At 37.0% G+C, this 17,276-nt stretch overlaps 1 protein-coding gene across 3 annotated transcripts; it reads right to left on the bottom strand.

Moving 5' to 3' along the window:
- Positions 1-245: 245 nt before the first annotated feature.
- LOC306870908 (calcium-binding mitochondrial carrier protein SCaMC-2-B) lies at positions 246-16,203 on the bottom strand. Of its 3 annotated transcripts, XM_079418490.1 has the most exons (11): positions 15,391-15,811; positions 8,043-8,169; positions 7,737-7,824; positions 7,313-7,348; positions 6,701-6,812; positions 5,786-5,944; positions 4,711-4,863; positions 4,340-4,447; positions 3,876-4,043; positions 3,566-3,716; positions 246-3,412 (listed from the first exon to the last, which is right to left on the bottom strand). In XM_079418490.1, the coding sequence occupies exons 1-11, from the start codon at positions 15,703-15,705 to the stop codon at positions 3,228-3,230; spliced, it is 1,602 nt and encodes a 533-aa protein (XP_079274616.1). In that variant the 5' UTR covers positions 15,706-15,811; the 3' UTR covers positions 246-3,227. The 3 variants fall into 3 exon arrangements, with proteins under 3 accessions (XP_079274616.1, XP_079274614.1, XP_079274615.1); XM_079418488.1 differs by lacking the exon at positions 7,313-7,348 and having other exon boundaries at positions 15,391-16,203; XM_079418489.1 differs by lacking the exons at positions 7,313-7,348; positions 15,391-15,811 and adding an exon at positions 9,977-10,195.
- Between the last annotated feature and the right edge of the window lie 1,073 nt (positions 16,204-17,276).

The following is a 17,276-nucleotide window of genomic DNA, read 5'->3' as shown; positions in this document are numbered from 1 at the left end:
TCTGTCCTTCCCCTTATACTGAGAGGAATCACTTCAGGGATCAATTCAGTGCAAAGCATAATCATTTTTGACAATTACTTACGAAAGATATAGCAAGTAAAATAATTGTAAAAATCCCATGTTTTATCGTTTAAATTCTGCTGAAAGCTTATGCATTTAATTGTGCGATTATAAATTAAATTGATGCATTATTCTGCATTAATCTTTAATGAAGTTGTTAAAAATAAAAACTTGAAGTTTGAGTTGCCTTTAAAAGAAAAAAAATCATTTTAATACACAATACATAATTTATTTTAGTCATAAATACAAATTATTTGAACACGTAACCAATCATTTCTTTAAAATAAACAAGGGAAAACAAATAAATTAGTTGACAAGTTTTTAAACATGCTTTTTAAAAGACACTTAACATTTGGTAACAGGACTGAGAAAATGGATCAATCTACCAATTAGAAAAAAAAAAAAAATCAAATAACGTTGTGTAACTGACCAATACATATTTTGAATGGTTAAATATTTGACCTGAAAAAAAAAAAAAAAAAAAAAAAAAAACACTACACACCCAGCTTCAATGAACATAATGAAGAATAACTTTATTTAACAGTTATTTTACAAACATAAATATTTTTGCTCTACATTCAGTTTCTGCATTCTAGAGGACGTCGATTTTTATTTCCATTTTTGTCCCGTATACGTTGATTTGCATATCTCAACTAAACCTTCACAGATGTGTCACCACATCTAGATATGTTTTGCAGTACAAATATTTGGATATTTTATTAGTGTGTATGTTTACGATACTTGGAGGACCCCAGCAACAGCACATATTGATATAAATGTGGCGAACGTGCTGCAGTTGCGCTCACTACCAAACAGCTGAACAGTAAGGCAATAGATTACAGGCAGTCTCAAAGGGTGGCATTCCTCTATTGTGTTGAAACACACACAATCTAAAGCCTTTAGACTCAGGACAAGCACTCTAATGGGTCGAGCTCACAAGTCCAGAGGGGTCCAAAGATTTCTCCTGTGAGAAACAGTGAAAAAAAAGGTGCAAAATGCAAAACAAATGAAAAATAAAAACAAGCTGCATTCATTACGAGGCAGGCAATACAGCTTTTAAAGCCCTGTAAAGACTCTACAGTGCAATTTGTGCATATTCAGACAAGACACGCATACATGCGTTACAAAGACTGAATTGATTCAAAGGGAATCGGGCCACAGCGGAGTTTTGTTTAACCACCATTGGGACGCAGAAGGGTATTTGCTGTTTTTCACTAATCCAACTGATCCTAGGCCTGCACAAACTCTCCAAACATGGAGATATCTGTTCCAGATCTCAATGGAGAAGAGTTTCAGAAGTCTCATCTGCACAGGAGTATCTGAAACCAATGAATTCTCCCTGAGAATCAAATCATTAGAAAAATATTTCAGTCTGACATTAACACCCTACATTTTCCCCAAAGCAGCTATTTATTCATAAATAAGGCAACTATATGAACACTATGGTCTTGTAGAATTACAAAGGCCAACAACCCATTGAACTGGTGGGTTTCAGGACTTCGCATGCACTAGCTGCAAGGGCAACTTATTTTTTTCCTTGTCCGTCAAAATGCATATCGGGGTGCCAATCCCTGAAATATGTCATATGCAAATATACAAGATACTTGCCTACTGCTGCAAAGTAGAGTCAAATTACATTTTTTTTTCAAAAGAGATCCCAACCTATATTGTAGATTTTTTTGGTGTTTCCTTTACAAAAACCTTTTTGCCCCCAACCTGATGCAAACATTAAACATAAATGCAGAAAAATCATATTTGCTTAAATCACAACCACTACAATTACTGAACACTATCATTCCATTGTAAATCCTCCTAAAAATTCAAGTCTGGTTTATTTTTACTAAAATAAAGTGCTTAAATATGTTCCTCGACTAGAGTGAGTTTAAATGAGTGTTATAGTCATGTTTGAAATCCTTGCAACTAATACTGGTGAGAAACTGTATTTACACTACAGATAATTAAGCAATTTATGAACAAGAATTGTTTGCATGTAAAAACAAAACAATTGTAGCATCGCTTTCTTCAATTTAAGACCTGGCAGTGTCTATCTAGACACAGAACTCGGCCCATTACATTTAAGCTGGTGCTGAATTCTCAAACCCAGGTCATTTTACACTGGATCCCCATGTGGATTCATTCTACAACTGAGCCAAGGTGCTAAAACACTTGTTTACACAACGCTTGATTAGCTGCCAGTCACCATGGGGAGTGTGTGCACATATATAGTGTTTTTAATTCTATTAAGTCTTCTTTTTACAGTAACCTTCAATCGAAATGAAATAAATATACAAAAAAATTAACAATGAAAAGTCCTGAACAATATTGGGACAATTTGATGAATAAGACATACATTTCAAATATTTCCCTTGTTACACTTTATCCCTTTCAAAATGTGAAAACTGGCATGTCAATTAATGTAATAATACAAGGGAGTAAATGATAAAATAATACAAGCAGTAAATGATGCCAGCGAAATGCAAGCATGTGGGAGATCTTGTAACAAATGTGTGTCTGGCCCCGTCAGCTTTTTTTTTTACTGAACACTGCCTTCAAGTGGAATGCTGATTCAGTGATCTGAAGGGACTACACCAGGATTATTAGCATAGTATCTACTAAAGCCTTTAGCGCATTAAATTCCAGCTGTCCAGCTTAAATGTGTTAATTAATGGATGCAGTGTTATTTTCTTAAAGGAAATTTGCATATACTAAATGCTCTAGTAAATCTGTCTCTTTGAATCCATCAGGTGTTTGAACCTTCCTTTTCATAAAGTAGTTTTTCAAAATGTCTTGCACATAACTGGTCCCTACCAAAATACAGCAAATGCAACCCCATGACCTCAGGGGGTGGAATAAAGGAGTGTATGGATCCAATACAGACGCCATTTTGAGATGTTTACATTTTACTTACAGCTAGGTCTGTATTTTATGCAGAGGTATTGATCTTTTTTCTATGCGTGTCCCAGGTCATTCCAGTTACCAAATTAAGTCAAACCTCTTTGACGCAAAGATTTCGTCTTCCCCCTCGTGTAAGCTCTTTCTTGGATAACTGCTACACTTCTCCTTGAGCACAAACTGGCCAGCCTGGATGATCTCTTTCAGTAGTCCAAAAGTAAAATTGAGAGGAAAAACGAAAGCCATTAAGGATTTTAACAGTCTTTGGGTTCTCCTCACCGGGACTGGACACCAAGAGTGATCTTTAGGTTCTCATACACCACATAGCTGATGCTAACAGCAGGAATGACCTTCATAAAGTTGGGTGCCAAGCCTCTATAGAGTCCAATAGCGCCCTCTGTCTGTACAATGTGTCTGAAGAGACCAGTCATGGTCATCTGTGGGCTGCCTTCCTGAGTAGCTGTTAACCAATGAAGAGCAAGAGCAAAAAGCAAAAAAAATCAATTGAACTGTGACAGATAAATGATAATAGTTTACTTAGTGAATGAATTAGACATTCATAACTTCTAGCAGGAAGCCTTTGAATTACATATTTGAGAGTTTAAAGACTTACCTTGAGCCTGCATTCGTGTCCTCACTAAGGCTAATGGGTAGCTTGCTAGCTGTCCACAAGTACTAGACATTGTACCACAGGCTAGCAGCACAAACACCCCCGGATTGGCACTGTCCGTAGCAAACCTCTGCAGCCACGAGTTTTTTAATGTCTACACATGAAAATAAGTGTGACATGAGAGTTACATTATAGTAATTATAATATATTAATATTTACAATATACATTTTTTTTGTCAGTGGGCAATGATTTTATTTCAGTTAGTTGCCACTGACAAATACAATCTTTTTCTTTTACTGTGTAAAAACTTACCTCATAAACAGCCAGGTCTATTCCTGCATAAGGGATGATTCCCAACATATTGGGAATATAACCTTTATAGAAGGCTGTCAGTCTCTCCTTCTTGAATATATGTTTAGCACAGTCCATGATCCCAGAGTATTGACCCGTCCTTCCCAGGGCAAGACGAGTTTTTAAAACCTTAAACACACAAAAAGTTTTGTTTAAGCTCCAAGAGATCTAAACAAAGCAATGCTTTGTTTGGTCTAGAAAGTCATAATCAATCTGATTAGGTTTCAGTTTCTGAGATGGCAGTTAGTAATTAAACTATGGAAACATAATTTTTAAATTTGTACATTACAGAACATGATACAAATTATGCATGGGAGGTCTAGTCATAGCTTTTGTTTAATAATTATTGGAATGAAACGGAAAGCTTTGGTTTTCTCCAAAACAGTGCTTAAACTTTATTCCTAAATGACAGTTTATGTTCTTACCTCCATGGGGTAGATGCTGCTCTGAGCAATAGCTCCTGCTAGAGACCCAGCCACCAGCCTCTCCAGGATCCCCAACGTTTCCTGATTGCTGCCAATCAGCCGCTTAATCTGAAGAACAGGGCAAATGAGCTTTAGAGGTCACAGATAAAATAAAGTTTTATCTCTCCCTCCAAAGGTTTTAAGCCACATAATGGTATGATGTTCATTAAAAACATTTATTTTATCACATAAAAAGATCAGCAAAAGAAAAGCAACGGTTTCTTCAAAAGTTTTTTAAACATTATGGATAAATATATTAACATTACATTATTTAAACATCCAGGATTGTAGTTATCGGATTTTGTAATTGCTGAAAGATTACAACAAGCTACCTGCTCATATGCCATGAACTTGATAGCCGTCTCAGGTGCAATCTTCAAAACGTTGATACCGTTCCCTCGCCACAGCGACCGAACGCCACCCTCACGGATCATTTGGGTGAATCCTCCGGCGAAGCCCATGGTGTTGCTGCGTGATGAATGAACCTGCCAACACCATTCCAGTGGGGAAATGTCTCAATTTGCTTGTAAATTGCTTCATTTAAGCATTTTCAAGTAAGTTTACTTCAGGTAAGGTAATCTTTAAGGGTAGCTAAGCTTCAATGTCCTTTATAGTCTTATACATTCACACACTGAAGAATTTAAAAATGGAGAATTTTAAAATCCACCAAACCAAACTGAAACTAGCCTCACTAAGGCATTTCATAATGTGCATGGTCATCCACCGAGGCACTCATCCAAAGAACAGAACATCATGTACTGTAGTGACTCAACAGTACACTTACTACAGTAGCAGTGTCCCTAGCTTTGCCATCACAGGAATAAACTACACTGAGTATTCAAATAGAATAAAGTTATTTTAACCTGTAATAATATTTCACATATAAATAATATACTGATACAACTTAATATGTATAAAATGTATAAAGTGATATGTTTACGCAAATATAATATAAGGTCCCACTTTATATTAGGTGGCCTTAACTACTATGTACTTACATTTAAATTAATCATTTGGTACAATGCACTTATTGTGTACATACATGTTTTTACATTGTACTTATATTTTTAAAAATACCTATATGTAATTACATCTGTAATTAATTTCTGTAATTACATTTATAATTACACTGTTGACCCATCCCTTACACCTTAACTCACCCTTAAACCTATCCATACCACCAAACCCGTCCCTAACCTTACCCGTATCCCACCTCAATAGCAGCAATAGTGTTTTGCAATACAGTATGAGCACAATAAGTACATAGTAGTTAAGGCCACCTAATATAAAGTGTGACCTAATATAAATAAAATAAAATGTATGTTTTCAAACTTAAACGTGTATTATTCATTGATCATATGATGTGTGCTATAAGTTCTGTAGAGGTAGCGTCAGGGGGTCTCATACCTGCATGAGAACCTTAAGGCGGTCCAGGGGTGCGGTACAGGTACGGGACACTGCACCAGCTCCACCTCCTGCTACCAGGTGTCGCCACAACATTCCCGTTTTCTTCTCCTCTGCCGTAAACTCATCAGGGACCAACATACTTTCCCCTACATCAAATATCTGCACAGAGGAAATGACATCATGTGGAGTGAGATTACATGCACAAGAGAACTTAATGAATGGACAATCAACCAGTTAAGACGATCCATCATTAGGACTAGAAAAATTATACTTGCATTTCTGTGCTACAGAATCTCGAGATTACATACAAAATGCTCTTTTCCGTGGATATTTATACATTTAGTTCAGTCCTTTTTTTATCATCCAGTTTTAATATGAACTTTGATCTTCAGTGGTTTTGGGTGGTTATTTTTTGATCGTCAAAATACAGAAACTGTCATTATGAATATTGAAAGAAATCCAGAAATGACTGGATTTAATTTTCAAATCAAAGTGAAATTACTCTTCTGTGGGTTTATGTTCACCTGGGTACAGTGTTAGAATAATCCATGAGGTGGACACATCTATCTCTCCTGGCTCAAAAAGGTCAAGTCAGTGACGTCAGAGCACTTTTGATCTGTTTAACAGGATCAGACTGGATCACAGTGACCCCCTTTTGTCCCATTCAGGAGTATTTCAAGTGCAAGGAAACAAATTTAACTAAGTGGGCTTAGAAGGACTGAATGACTAAGATGACAGCACATCACCAGTTTAAATGAGATGTGTGGTGAATGCTAGTGATACAAGCAAAGGCAATTTACACAGAAAACAAAGACTGCACCATAACCCCCTCAATGAGAGAAAGTTGGCGCTAAAAGCAAAGCTGGAAACTTAGAACTGTAAGGCACATGGCAGGATGGTGTGGTTTAGTTTTACCGTAGAGTGTTTCCAGTAGAGGATGATTTCAGGAATGTTGTCAGCAGGATGAAGCAGATGGTAATCTCTCCATTCGTTCCAATCAATCGTCATCGTACCATTTTTATCCATACTGTTCAAATTAAAAGACAAAAAGAGACCAAAACTAAATAATATGTCAGTAACTTCTTTGGCTTTGGGTAGCAGTCGCTTATTTAAAAAAAAGACCAGCTTACACTTTCTAAAATGTATCCACTTACATAAAAAACTGCTTAGACTTGCAAAACCTATTCTGAAATTAATCATGTACAGTCAAGCAGCTAGAAAAGAACAATTATTCACATGCAAAAATGTCCCTGGTTTCAGCATTTAGAATTCTTCTTTAATAATTTAAGAAAGCTTTCTTCTGCTCAGAGTTTTGTTGTTGTCGTTTGGCAAAAAATCCTAAAATATAGGCATCATTAGCTTACTTAATATTTCCAAAGCACTATCCACATGAGACAAAATAGCTTCTGAGAGAGAGAGGAAAACAAATTACCTAAAAGTTGCAAAATGAAAACAGCACGAATGAAACAGCAGATGAAATGAAAAAGCAGAGCAAGACAAACATGCAAGGAGAAGACCACTACTTACTACATTATAGGGGCACATATAAGACCCCTCCTTATTCTGATAAGATGAGCAGAGAGAGAGAGTGGGGGTGGGATCACAAGGAGGAGAGAGTGATAAAGAAACAGAGACAGAAAGCGTACAACCAAAGACATTTACACACAGACAGAAAATAAAAAAAATACTTTTATTATTGTATGTGCTGCTATTAGTTTGTATGAGACTCGTTTCTTTTAGGAGCCTTAAAATGAGCTCTAAAAACTCTTTGGTATCGGCTCGTCAAAGAATGTCACATAAATATGCCGAAAAATCCAAACCAGGAGACGTGTTGTATAACACGTGCTGTTTTGAGGCGAGGGTTCCCAGTCAGCTCTGAATTATTAGCTGCGAATAAAAGACTAAAGAGAATGAAGGGGGTTGGACAGATACAATCAATAAGACAAATTACCTTTTGAGGATCTTTTCAGCCTGTTCCTCAGATATATGAACCCCGAGGTCTCTTAGTGACTGCACGATCTCCTGTGAATCTATGCGACCTGCAGTTTTAAAAGGAAACGTGATTTTTACATCTAAACCAGTGGTTCTCAACTAGGGAGCCTCAGCAAACCTCAAAGATGGCCTTAATATGACTATTTATGACATAAGACAAAAAGATAGAAGACAAAATGACCAATAAAGAGACTGTTTTCCAACAAAAACATCTATAATTCAAGACAACGCTCTTTATAGTTCACTAAAACACTAACATACTTACCATCGTTCTTTTTGTCAAGGCTCTTGAAGACCAGCCTCAGTTTCTTCTCATGGTCCCTCAGGTAGTGCACAAACTCCTCAAAGTCCAACTGGCCATCCAAGTCTTTGTCTCCAGCCTTGACGATTTTCTGAAACACATACACACTGGAATCAACATCATAACCTCAGGACAGAATCAAGCCAGGGCATTTTTCAGGTCAGTGAGCTGATGCTGTTCGGGGTGTTGAACTAATGGGCCACTAGGGACAAACATATGGCCTTTGTTTGTTGAAGAGAGTATTGATAGGACCATGCTGAACATTCTCATGAGGATCAGCTTTATGAGGCTCATCCTGACAACGTTTGACCTTTAGGACACAAGCTGTCTGCACCATCGAGCAGCATATAATTGAAGCTAATGGAAAGGCATGGAGAAGATGAATTAATCATTAACCTGAAGTGTTCTGGAAAGACAGAAACAAAGCAAATGTGTTTCCAGTTTTAACAGCAAATCAGGACCATAGCATGATTCCTGGCTGATGTTGCTCTGAGAGTGTGTGACAAAATTACTGGTCTGTGCACTACTGAGCTTTTTCAACCACAAGCAAAAGAAACTGAACACCCCACCCAGTGACATCAGCCTTTCGTAATGTGCCACTGAAAACCAGATCACTGAGTCAGATCATTTGTCTTATGCTGCTGTCCATTATGAGATTATGGGCTTCTGAATAAACAAAAATTTACTTCTACATTAGCTACAATAGCTCAAAATCCACACACAAGCCCATATAATCCATAAATAAAGTCCTTTTAATGGGTTCTGTGCTCATTAAATCTATACCACCAAGAAGCCATGCAAGCAAAAAAGTATTTTTAACAAAACAAAAAGTAAAAGCAACATTTATTTTTTTATATAAAATGTAACAATTATTATGGATTTATATGCATAATAATAATGAATCTATTCATTGACCATCATTCAACAGAAATTGCTTTTATTAAATGTAATCAGAAGCCATTCAGAATCAGCATCATGCCTGATGGTCCAGTGTGCATCCTTTCAGACGGTCAAGATCACAGGCTTCCAGCCAAGTCTCAAATCACCCTGCAAGTGAAAAGCAGGTTAAAGATAGCCATCGTCTTCTCACACTTAATCCGGATGCAACAATGACTCAGCTGCAGACAAGTGGGTCATGAGAATGGAAACAAGTTTTTGGAGCCGAGAACATTAACCTTCTGAAGTTGGCAATGCAGTCGTTTTCAAATATAAAAAAATCTAGAGAATCAGAAGAAAAACAGATAAAAAATCCTTGCAATCTGACATATTAAAGTTGTTTTGGTTTACAATTACTACTTATTGGCATTTTCTACAAAAAAAATAAAAGTCCCTTGATGTCTAAATCATTTAGGCATAAAACTGAAAGTGAGCTGTAACTCTTTGAAGGACACAGGAAGGGATTCTGAAAGCAGTTCAAACACGGCAATCAAACAATCTGGATTAAATTGATTTATCCCATTACAAGTTCTGACATGAATGGGCAGGACACACAGCTCTTTTTGACCATCTAAAAATACCACACTGATTTTCCTCAGTTTCTTTAAAATCACAAAACCCACAGATTACATTTCAGACCAGTGTCAACTAAAACGACCTAAAACTATTAAAAACCACTTTCAGTAACTGAAATAAATCTGAAATTAAATAAAATATAAATATGATCCAAAAATCTAAAAACTAAAATGAAAATCAGAAATGTTGCATTGGCAACTGAATTAATATGCACTAAATTAGTCAAATTAGTGAAGTACTAAAATTACTCAAATTAAAACTGAAATAAAAATGACAAAATCACATAAAATTACTAATCTAAACAAATGAAAAAATGAATATACAAAATAAAACATTCTACACACTACACAATTGTTTTTAATATTAGAATAATACAGAAGACATACCTTTCGCCATTTCCTGTATGAATCGAATTCTTGTGATGGAAGAAATAAACTCAATTTGAAAAGAGACTTCAACTGCGCCGGTAAACTTTCAGACTCAAAATACTGTAATTCTATCCGTTCTGAGATATGGACAGGCACGTAAAGACACAAACACAACATGTTCAGCTAAAAAAGAGAGTGTACACTGCTCTCTTCTGTTCTTGAAGCTATCAAGACTGTAATTTCTGTCACATGCGATTAGGGGACGTATAAATCCCTCCCATTTCCAGGCTTGTACAACAAACACTGCTATGTAATTGGCTCACGTCATATACAGCATCACCTTCTTACAAGCTTACCGGAGTATCGGTCTTAAAGATCGACAGCCATGCCACTGCAGGTTTCTGGAATATTCATATAATTCAAATAAGGAAAGCAGACAGCATCTTATTTGACTATTAAAAAAAAGATAAATCATCTGCCTCAACATTTTATTAAAGTTTATGAAATTTCAGCTTCCATAACATTACTTACCACTTTCAATGCAAAAACTGAGTCCTATAAGACATCAGTAAAGCTTGTCAAATCCAAGGGCTTAGCAAAGGGTCAATTCAGCAACAACTAATTGGTGAAATTGGCGGTAATGATAAAACAACCGCTCAGCCTGTGATTAATCTTGTTTGTCCCTAGATAACAGATAACTGAATCTGATCATTTACAATGTAAAGCGGTCTAATCCTGTCACTAGCATGTGATCTTTGCTCAATGAGTCTTGAGGGGCCTGACTATATTATGATAATAATATTTAAAGAGCAGCAAAGACTGCACCCACTAAAGATGTGAAGCAACAATTTGGGGGAGGAAAGAACAACATTCACATGTGTGGGATGTGTCTAATTTGCTTAAGTCTAAAAAAAAATTCACGCAAATTCATTGTGGACTATCTGCTGTTTGTCTGTTACAAGGGCACAAAAGCTGTCGCTGGGGCAGTGTCTTTTCAAAAAATGACTACCATTTAGCTACTAATATATATACCTTTTAGAGGTAAATAAGGTACAAAAGTGTGCCTTTTGTAAAAGTACCGCGCCAGTGACAGCTTTCGTACCATTTTCTCTGAGAGTATATAAATAAAAACGCAAACAAATGAGATTATAGAACTTGTCCTGCTCCTTTTTAAACCACCATATGATTCAATGTCAGATCATGTGCAGATATCTGTTGTAATATTTAAAAAAAATTTTTTACTTTCTCAGACGCCTATATCACAATGAAGCCAATTTGATTTAAAAATGTGCAATTCACTCATTTTCCATATGCAAATAATGAGATGTGAAATATCACTCATAGCTCAGTTTTGGATGATTTAAGCTAAAAAGACTTTAAGAATCAAAATATGAAATAAAGTGCAGCATTCAGTTGTTATCATATTCCTCTAAAAGTAAAAATATAAATGTATAAGCCTTTCAACAAATGTTACTGTTTGATGTGGCAATTCTCTCTGCAATACCTGCTGAAGATCCTTAGGAGGCACCACCATAATCAGCACTGTAGTTTTCTTTGGAGATACTGTGCTCTTTTCTTGACCGACTGAATCTGCCTGTGTACCTGGTTCTCTCTGGCCTTCCTTTTTTGCAACATTTTCTAAGTTTCGTTCCTTTAGTCCATTGGGTGGCTCTGCAGTATCATGTACTCCCAGAAGCCACTGGGACAGGGATGACCAAAGTTCCTTGAGCATCTTCATAAAGTCGGTTTGTGTACTTGAGTTTTGTCTTGGTCTTCTCAAGAACTACGTCTACAGATGTCGTATGTGCGTATAGAGAGAAACTGCTCAGGCAGTCATGTGTGAGGCCAGGAGGATGAGGGCAGATGGGGACACTGCCACACAATTTCCAAAGCTTACTGGCATATCCACCAGCGTTTCCACAGTAACCCGGTGATCAAGTGAAATGCAGTGAATGACCAGTTCCAATTAACCCACTCTCATAATCGCCTCCAAATCATTGCAAATTTAGAGCATCTTTCCAAAACAAACTGCCCAGGAAACTTTCCCAAAACATGTTCTTTGCAGAGCACAACAGCAAAAAAAAAAAAAAGTAATTCACTCTTCAAGTGACTTCACTCCACAACTATGACACACTGCACAGTAGCTAAAAACATGAAAAAAGACAACTTAACTGAAAGAAGCTGAAATCCTCACAATGAATCTGTTTTTAAAAGCGATTCCATGTTTTAAGCGCTAGTATTTCTTGGCATCTACAAGCTGCTGCAGGTTGGCTGCATCATAGAGCCGGCAAAAAGTGATGCAGTGAAAAAAGCTGCAACCTCACTGCAGCTGTGTCTCAGCCAATCAGAGCACTCCACACTGGCTGCCCCTGTCTGACAAAGCACAGGCAGCCAATCAGAGGATAAAATACAGCCATCTTATGGAGTGATCTCTCACTCACCCAGCAATGAGGAAATTCTGCTGACGTTTTTCTGCTCTCTGCTTTTTTTAAGATCTACTGCATCATCAGGATCTCCCTGGTAACGCCTCCAGGGTGATTCCATGCATTTCTAACACTGCGATACTCACCTAAACAAATCTAACTCGTTCATTCATTCATTTATCAGTCTCTTGTGGTTACATTCCTTCTTTGTAAATGCTGCTGGGTATGCACAGCAGGACATATAAGTAGTTCCTCCCTCATTTTACTTGCGAATGACAGGATTTCAATACAGCTCATTTGAGCAGAATCACTTTCTATTGATCAGACTGAACTACAGCTGCACCGCAATTTATTTCACAGAACAATATGCAGATCTCAGGAACCTACACTTTTTACAATTTACAGTGGGATGCAAATGGTATACATGTATATGATCATATGCATATACCTGTATATGCTATAAAATGAGCAAGTGAGCAAATATTAGGTTCAGATGCCTTTAAATGTACACGTCACATGTACCAAAAAAAAAAAAAAAAAAAAGTTACACAGTAGTGGTTCCCCTGTTCTCCAGGGGGCCCTTGTACTCCTAAGCTAATTCATATGTGACGATAGAGAGATCCTAAATGATTCACCCAGCCCCCTGAACATGATGAAGGGTCTGGCTGCTTGCTATTACTGCACCAAATTTAAAATATAAAACAAAAAATACATTTAAGAGCAAGAAAAAAAAATACAGAACATAAATCTCAATATTTTTCTAAATAGAGAGGATTAGCTACTGATATGTTTCTAGCAGACTAATGTAATGAGTCACTGAGAGAATGATTTTCTGATGTGGGAGGAATTGGATAGCTCTATATGTGGCAGGATTGACGTCATTCTGCTTGAATTTTAAGCAGTTACTGTGCGATAAGCTTCATTCACAATCTGTGACCCAATGAAGCTGACTGGTTACAGAATTACAGTAAACTATCAACCAGTGAAGTGGTGTTTAAGAGCAAATGCCAGAAAAGTATGATTCTGTCAGGTTCAGTGAAAGCCAGCTAAGATGCACACACTATTGTCAAAAGAACAGGAAGGCTGAATTGAAGTAAAAAGTGTCTACATATACTGAGTCACAAGAGCTGTTCCATTAACTGTAAGATTCATTTAAAAACTCTTATAATTAAAAACCTTTCTGCACATGCCCATTCATAAAACATATGAAGACCTGTAGCTTCTTGCGTAACAAACTATTTTTGAGCGTTTTTGAATAGAAAATCATCCGAGCAGGTCCTGCACTGCATTTGCATCCATTTTCTCACTGCATTTGCAAATTCAGCGTGCAAATCAAGTTCAAGTATCCACAAGCGCAATCCACCCTTGACTTTTAAAGCGTCAGTAAGTTATTTTTGCTCTCCGTAATTGAAGCAGCAGATGTCATTCATCACGTTGAGAGGTGGTGAATTAAGCAGCAAAGTCTTTTGACCTTCATAATTAAACTGGTCTTTTTAAGCAGCGCCAACAAATCTCAGCTAGTCCGCTATAGAGGAACTTTCGGTTTTGTTCTGAGTGCTTTTGTTAGTTGGCAAACAAAGGAATTCTTGATGCGAAAAATTCTGCAGCCAGGCTTTTGTCCAAGACTGTCGCTATCCAAAATAGTGTTTGACCTTAAGGAAACCTAGTCAAAAGCTTGTAAAACACACCCAGAGATTATATCAGTAGTGTGGTATGCAAAACATGTCTGTCCTCATTAATCCAAGATCTCATTCCCTGATATGCTTTTCCAACAGTTAGCTCAGGCTAATTAATGTTAAGTAGTTGAATAACTTATCATATCCCCTGAAGTAATAAAAGTGAAACATTTTCTGTCCTCTTTCACATTCCCCAGGTTTCTATTTCGTTTTGACAGATTGCAGTCTCTCAATGCAGGTTCTGTACGTTCTTACCGCACTGTGAATTTCCCAACAGCAACTTCTTGTTTGTGCTTATTAATTATGTTGCTTTGCATGTTCTCGAGAGACTCTTGTCTAGTTACGCATTTCCTTCTTCTTTGAGCAGTTACTACTCTAGAGATTCATATCTAATAAACATGATAGTGAAAATTATGCTGAACTCTGATTAGAAAACATCATGCCTGTATATGGGCATCCTCTATAATGCTTAGCATATCTGAAGCAAAGCAAAGAAAAACATTCAAGTAACCTATTGAGAAATAACACACACATATGGATATGTGTTTGTGTTATTTCTCAATAATTCTCTCTCTCGCAGTATATATCAACTAATGCATATATTTCTCTGATAGTTCTTAAATATATATGTAAATAAAATTATAAAATATATAAATAAAAAATAAATAATATAAATTAATAAAAAATATGCACGCATATATATATATATACATATATATATATATATATATATATATATATATATATATAATTATAAAAATAACTGATCCAGCTAAATAAGGATAACAGCTTCTACCTGTCTGAAATTAAACTCAATTTGCCATGTTAAATGTATATTTTGGGTGGACAGAAACCCACACACTTGCATTAAAATAGATGATGTTACAAAAATCCAATTCCTATCATGCTCCATAAGCTTTGCCAGAGTTCGTCCAACAATGTTGTTCTTTTTAGCCATATGTCTACATCAAACACACTCAAAACAACTGTAAACCTTTCTAGGAAAAATCCTCTTCACACAGTGCAGAGAAAGGAAAGGCACAGATGTCATTTGTGGCACTATGTTAAGCAAATATCACTCAAATCAGCTGGTTTAGTGAGTAACCCCACACTAGAGCTGTGAAAGTAAGAAGACAATAGCCTTTACGTACAAAACTTTGTTCTGGGGTTTAATAAATAGTGATGCACAAACAAAATAAGTTGAATTTTTGAAGTTGAAATAAGTTGAGAAGTCCTTCCTAAATTTGCCCTCTCTATCAGTGTGATCTGACTTGTAATCTCATTATAATCTGTTATAGTGGGATAACTCGATGGTGTAAAGTGGATAACTCACCTTGAGTTCATGTTCAGTGCGATGGACCCCCAGCTTCTTCAGTCCGATGGTCAGGTCGTTGACACAGATGCCTCCGTCTCTGTTGACATCCAGGATCTGGAAGAGCACCTTGAGCCGATGCTCCTGCTCAGGTCCGCCGCACACCGGGCAGTGACGCGGGGGGTCGCAGGACTCATCATGGCGGTGCTCGGATAGAGATGTCGCGGAGCCCAGAGTCCGACCACCACCGGGGTCCGAGCCCTGATACTCCTCCAAACGGCACTGGCAGAAAACACCGCTGAGCAACGGAGAGACGAATGATCCCCGCGGATGCATGTCACTGAACTCCAGCAATTTTAAAATAAAGTCTGTCTCTGTATGAGCGCGTGGGGAGCGAGAGTCACGCGACGGGAGCGGCGTCTGTTTTCCAGTTAAAATGCAGGACAGATATACATTGAGATAAGCTTCCGAATACGTCTAAAGAGTTACCTATTGATTTTGAGCTTCTTTACTTCAACAGTCCGTGTGATATGTTCTGGATTAAGGTTCAAAATTGATCGTGCATTGCATTCACTCGCTACAGCGGCATTCAGAGCTCACAGTGATGAGCTGGAAGGATGTCCCATCGGTACTCCGGGTTCTAGTATGCCAAAAAGCGCAGGAAAATCGGCGTCTTCCGACATATACGTCGCTTTCAATCTCGTTCCAAATATATATTCTTGAGTTTGTGAATTTCCAAAGGTAATCCGGTTTGAATTGGCGGTCTGATCAACAGCTGATGCGATGAGAATGCCGGTAGGGCGGGAGGGTTCTCGTGTTCAACCGGAAATGAGTAACTGGGGAGGGGGGAGGGGGCTTTGAAGTGGGCGGGACTAAGATGTCAGTGATGGACACTTGAAGTTACCAATCACTTTAATCCAAGTTGTCTTCTCGTCACGCCCTAATAGTTCTGGTCTTTTCCACTTTATTATAATTTATAAAAAATAAAAATAATTTTTGTTATTATTATTAGTAGCATTATTATAATTATTACAATGTAAATAAAAATATATATTTTAAGAATTGTTTTAGATATAAATAAAACAGGAGTGCAGATTTGTACGGTTATACTTGTATGTGTGGAATTTCCAGATTGTGCATGTCACACAATTATGCTGTTAAATTCTACACTGGTAGCCTAAATTAAATATGCCAGTAGGTACAGTTAAACCTGTTGTCACTCAGAATCCTACCTCACGGTCATCCTCACAGTGATCACATTCAAAAAATTACCTAAGAGAGACACCTGCTGGGTAAATAATAGAATGCAGATTTCTGCTGTTCAAATTAGGATTTGATGTTCGTTAAGGGGAGACACTGCATGCAAAAATATTGGTTTTTTTTCATGCACCTGTCATGTTTGAGATTTTGGGCATTTTACAACCCGAATTCTGGAAATGTTGGGACGTTTTTTTTTTTTTTTAAATTTGAATAAAATTAAAACTAAAAGATTTTTGAAATCACAAGAGCCAATATTTTATTCACAATAGAGTCACCATAGAGAACATAACAAATGTTTAACCGGAGAAATTTTACAATCCACTAAAGGAGCTCATTTCAAATTTGATGCCTGCTACAGGTCTCAAAAAAAGTTGGCACGGGGGCAACAAAGGGCTGAAAAAGCAAGACATTTTGAAAAGATTGAGCTGGGAGAATATTTGGTAACTAATTAAGTTAATTGACATCAGGTCTGTAACATGATTAGCTAAAAAATGGATGTCTTAGAGAGGCAGAGTGCGTAAAAAGATTGTGGAACACTTTAAAAACAACATTCCTCAATGTCAAATTGCAAAGGCTTTGCAAATCTCATCATCTACAGTGCATAATATCATCAAAAGATTCAGAGAAACTGGAGAAATCTCTGTGCT

The sequence above is a fragment of the Barbus barbus genome (genome assembly GCF_936440315.1).
Source record: "Barbus barbus genome assembly, chromosome: 6".
Taxonomy (NCBI): Eukaryota; Metazoa; Chordata; class Actinopteri; order Cypriniformes; family Cyprinidae; genus Barbus; species Barbus barbus.
The sequence above is the reverse complement of the archived record's forward strand: the minus strand, read 5'-3'. Positions and strand labels throughout refer to the sequence as shown.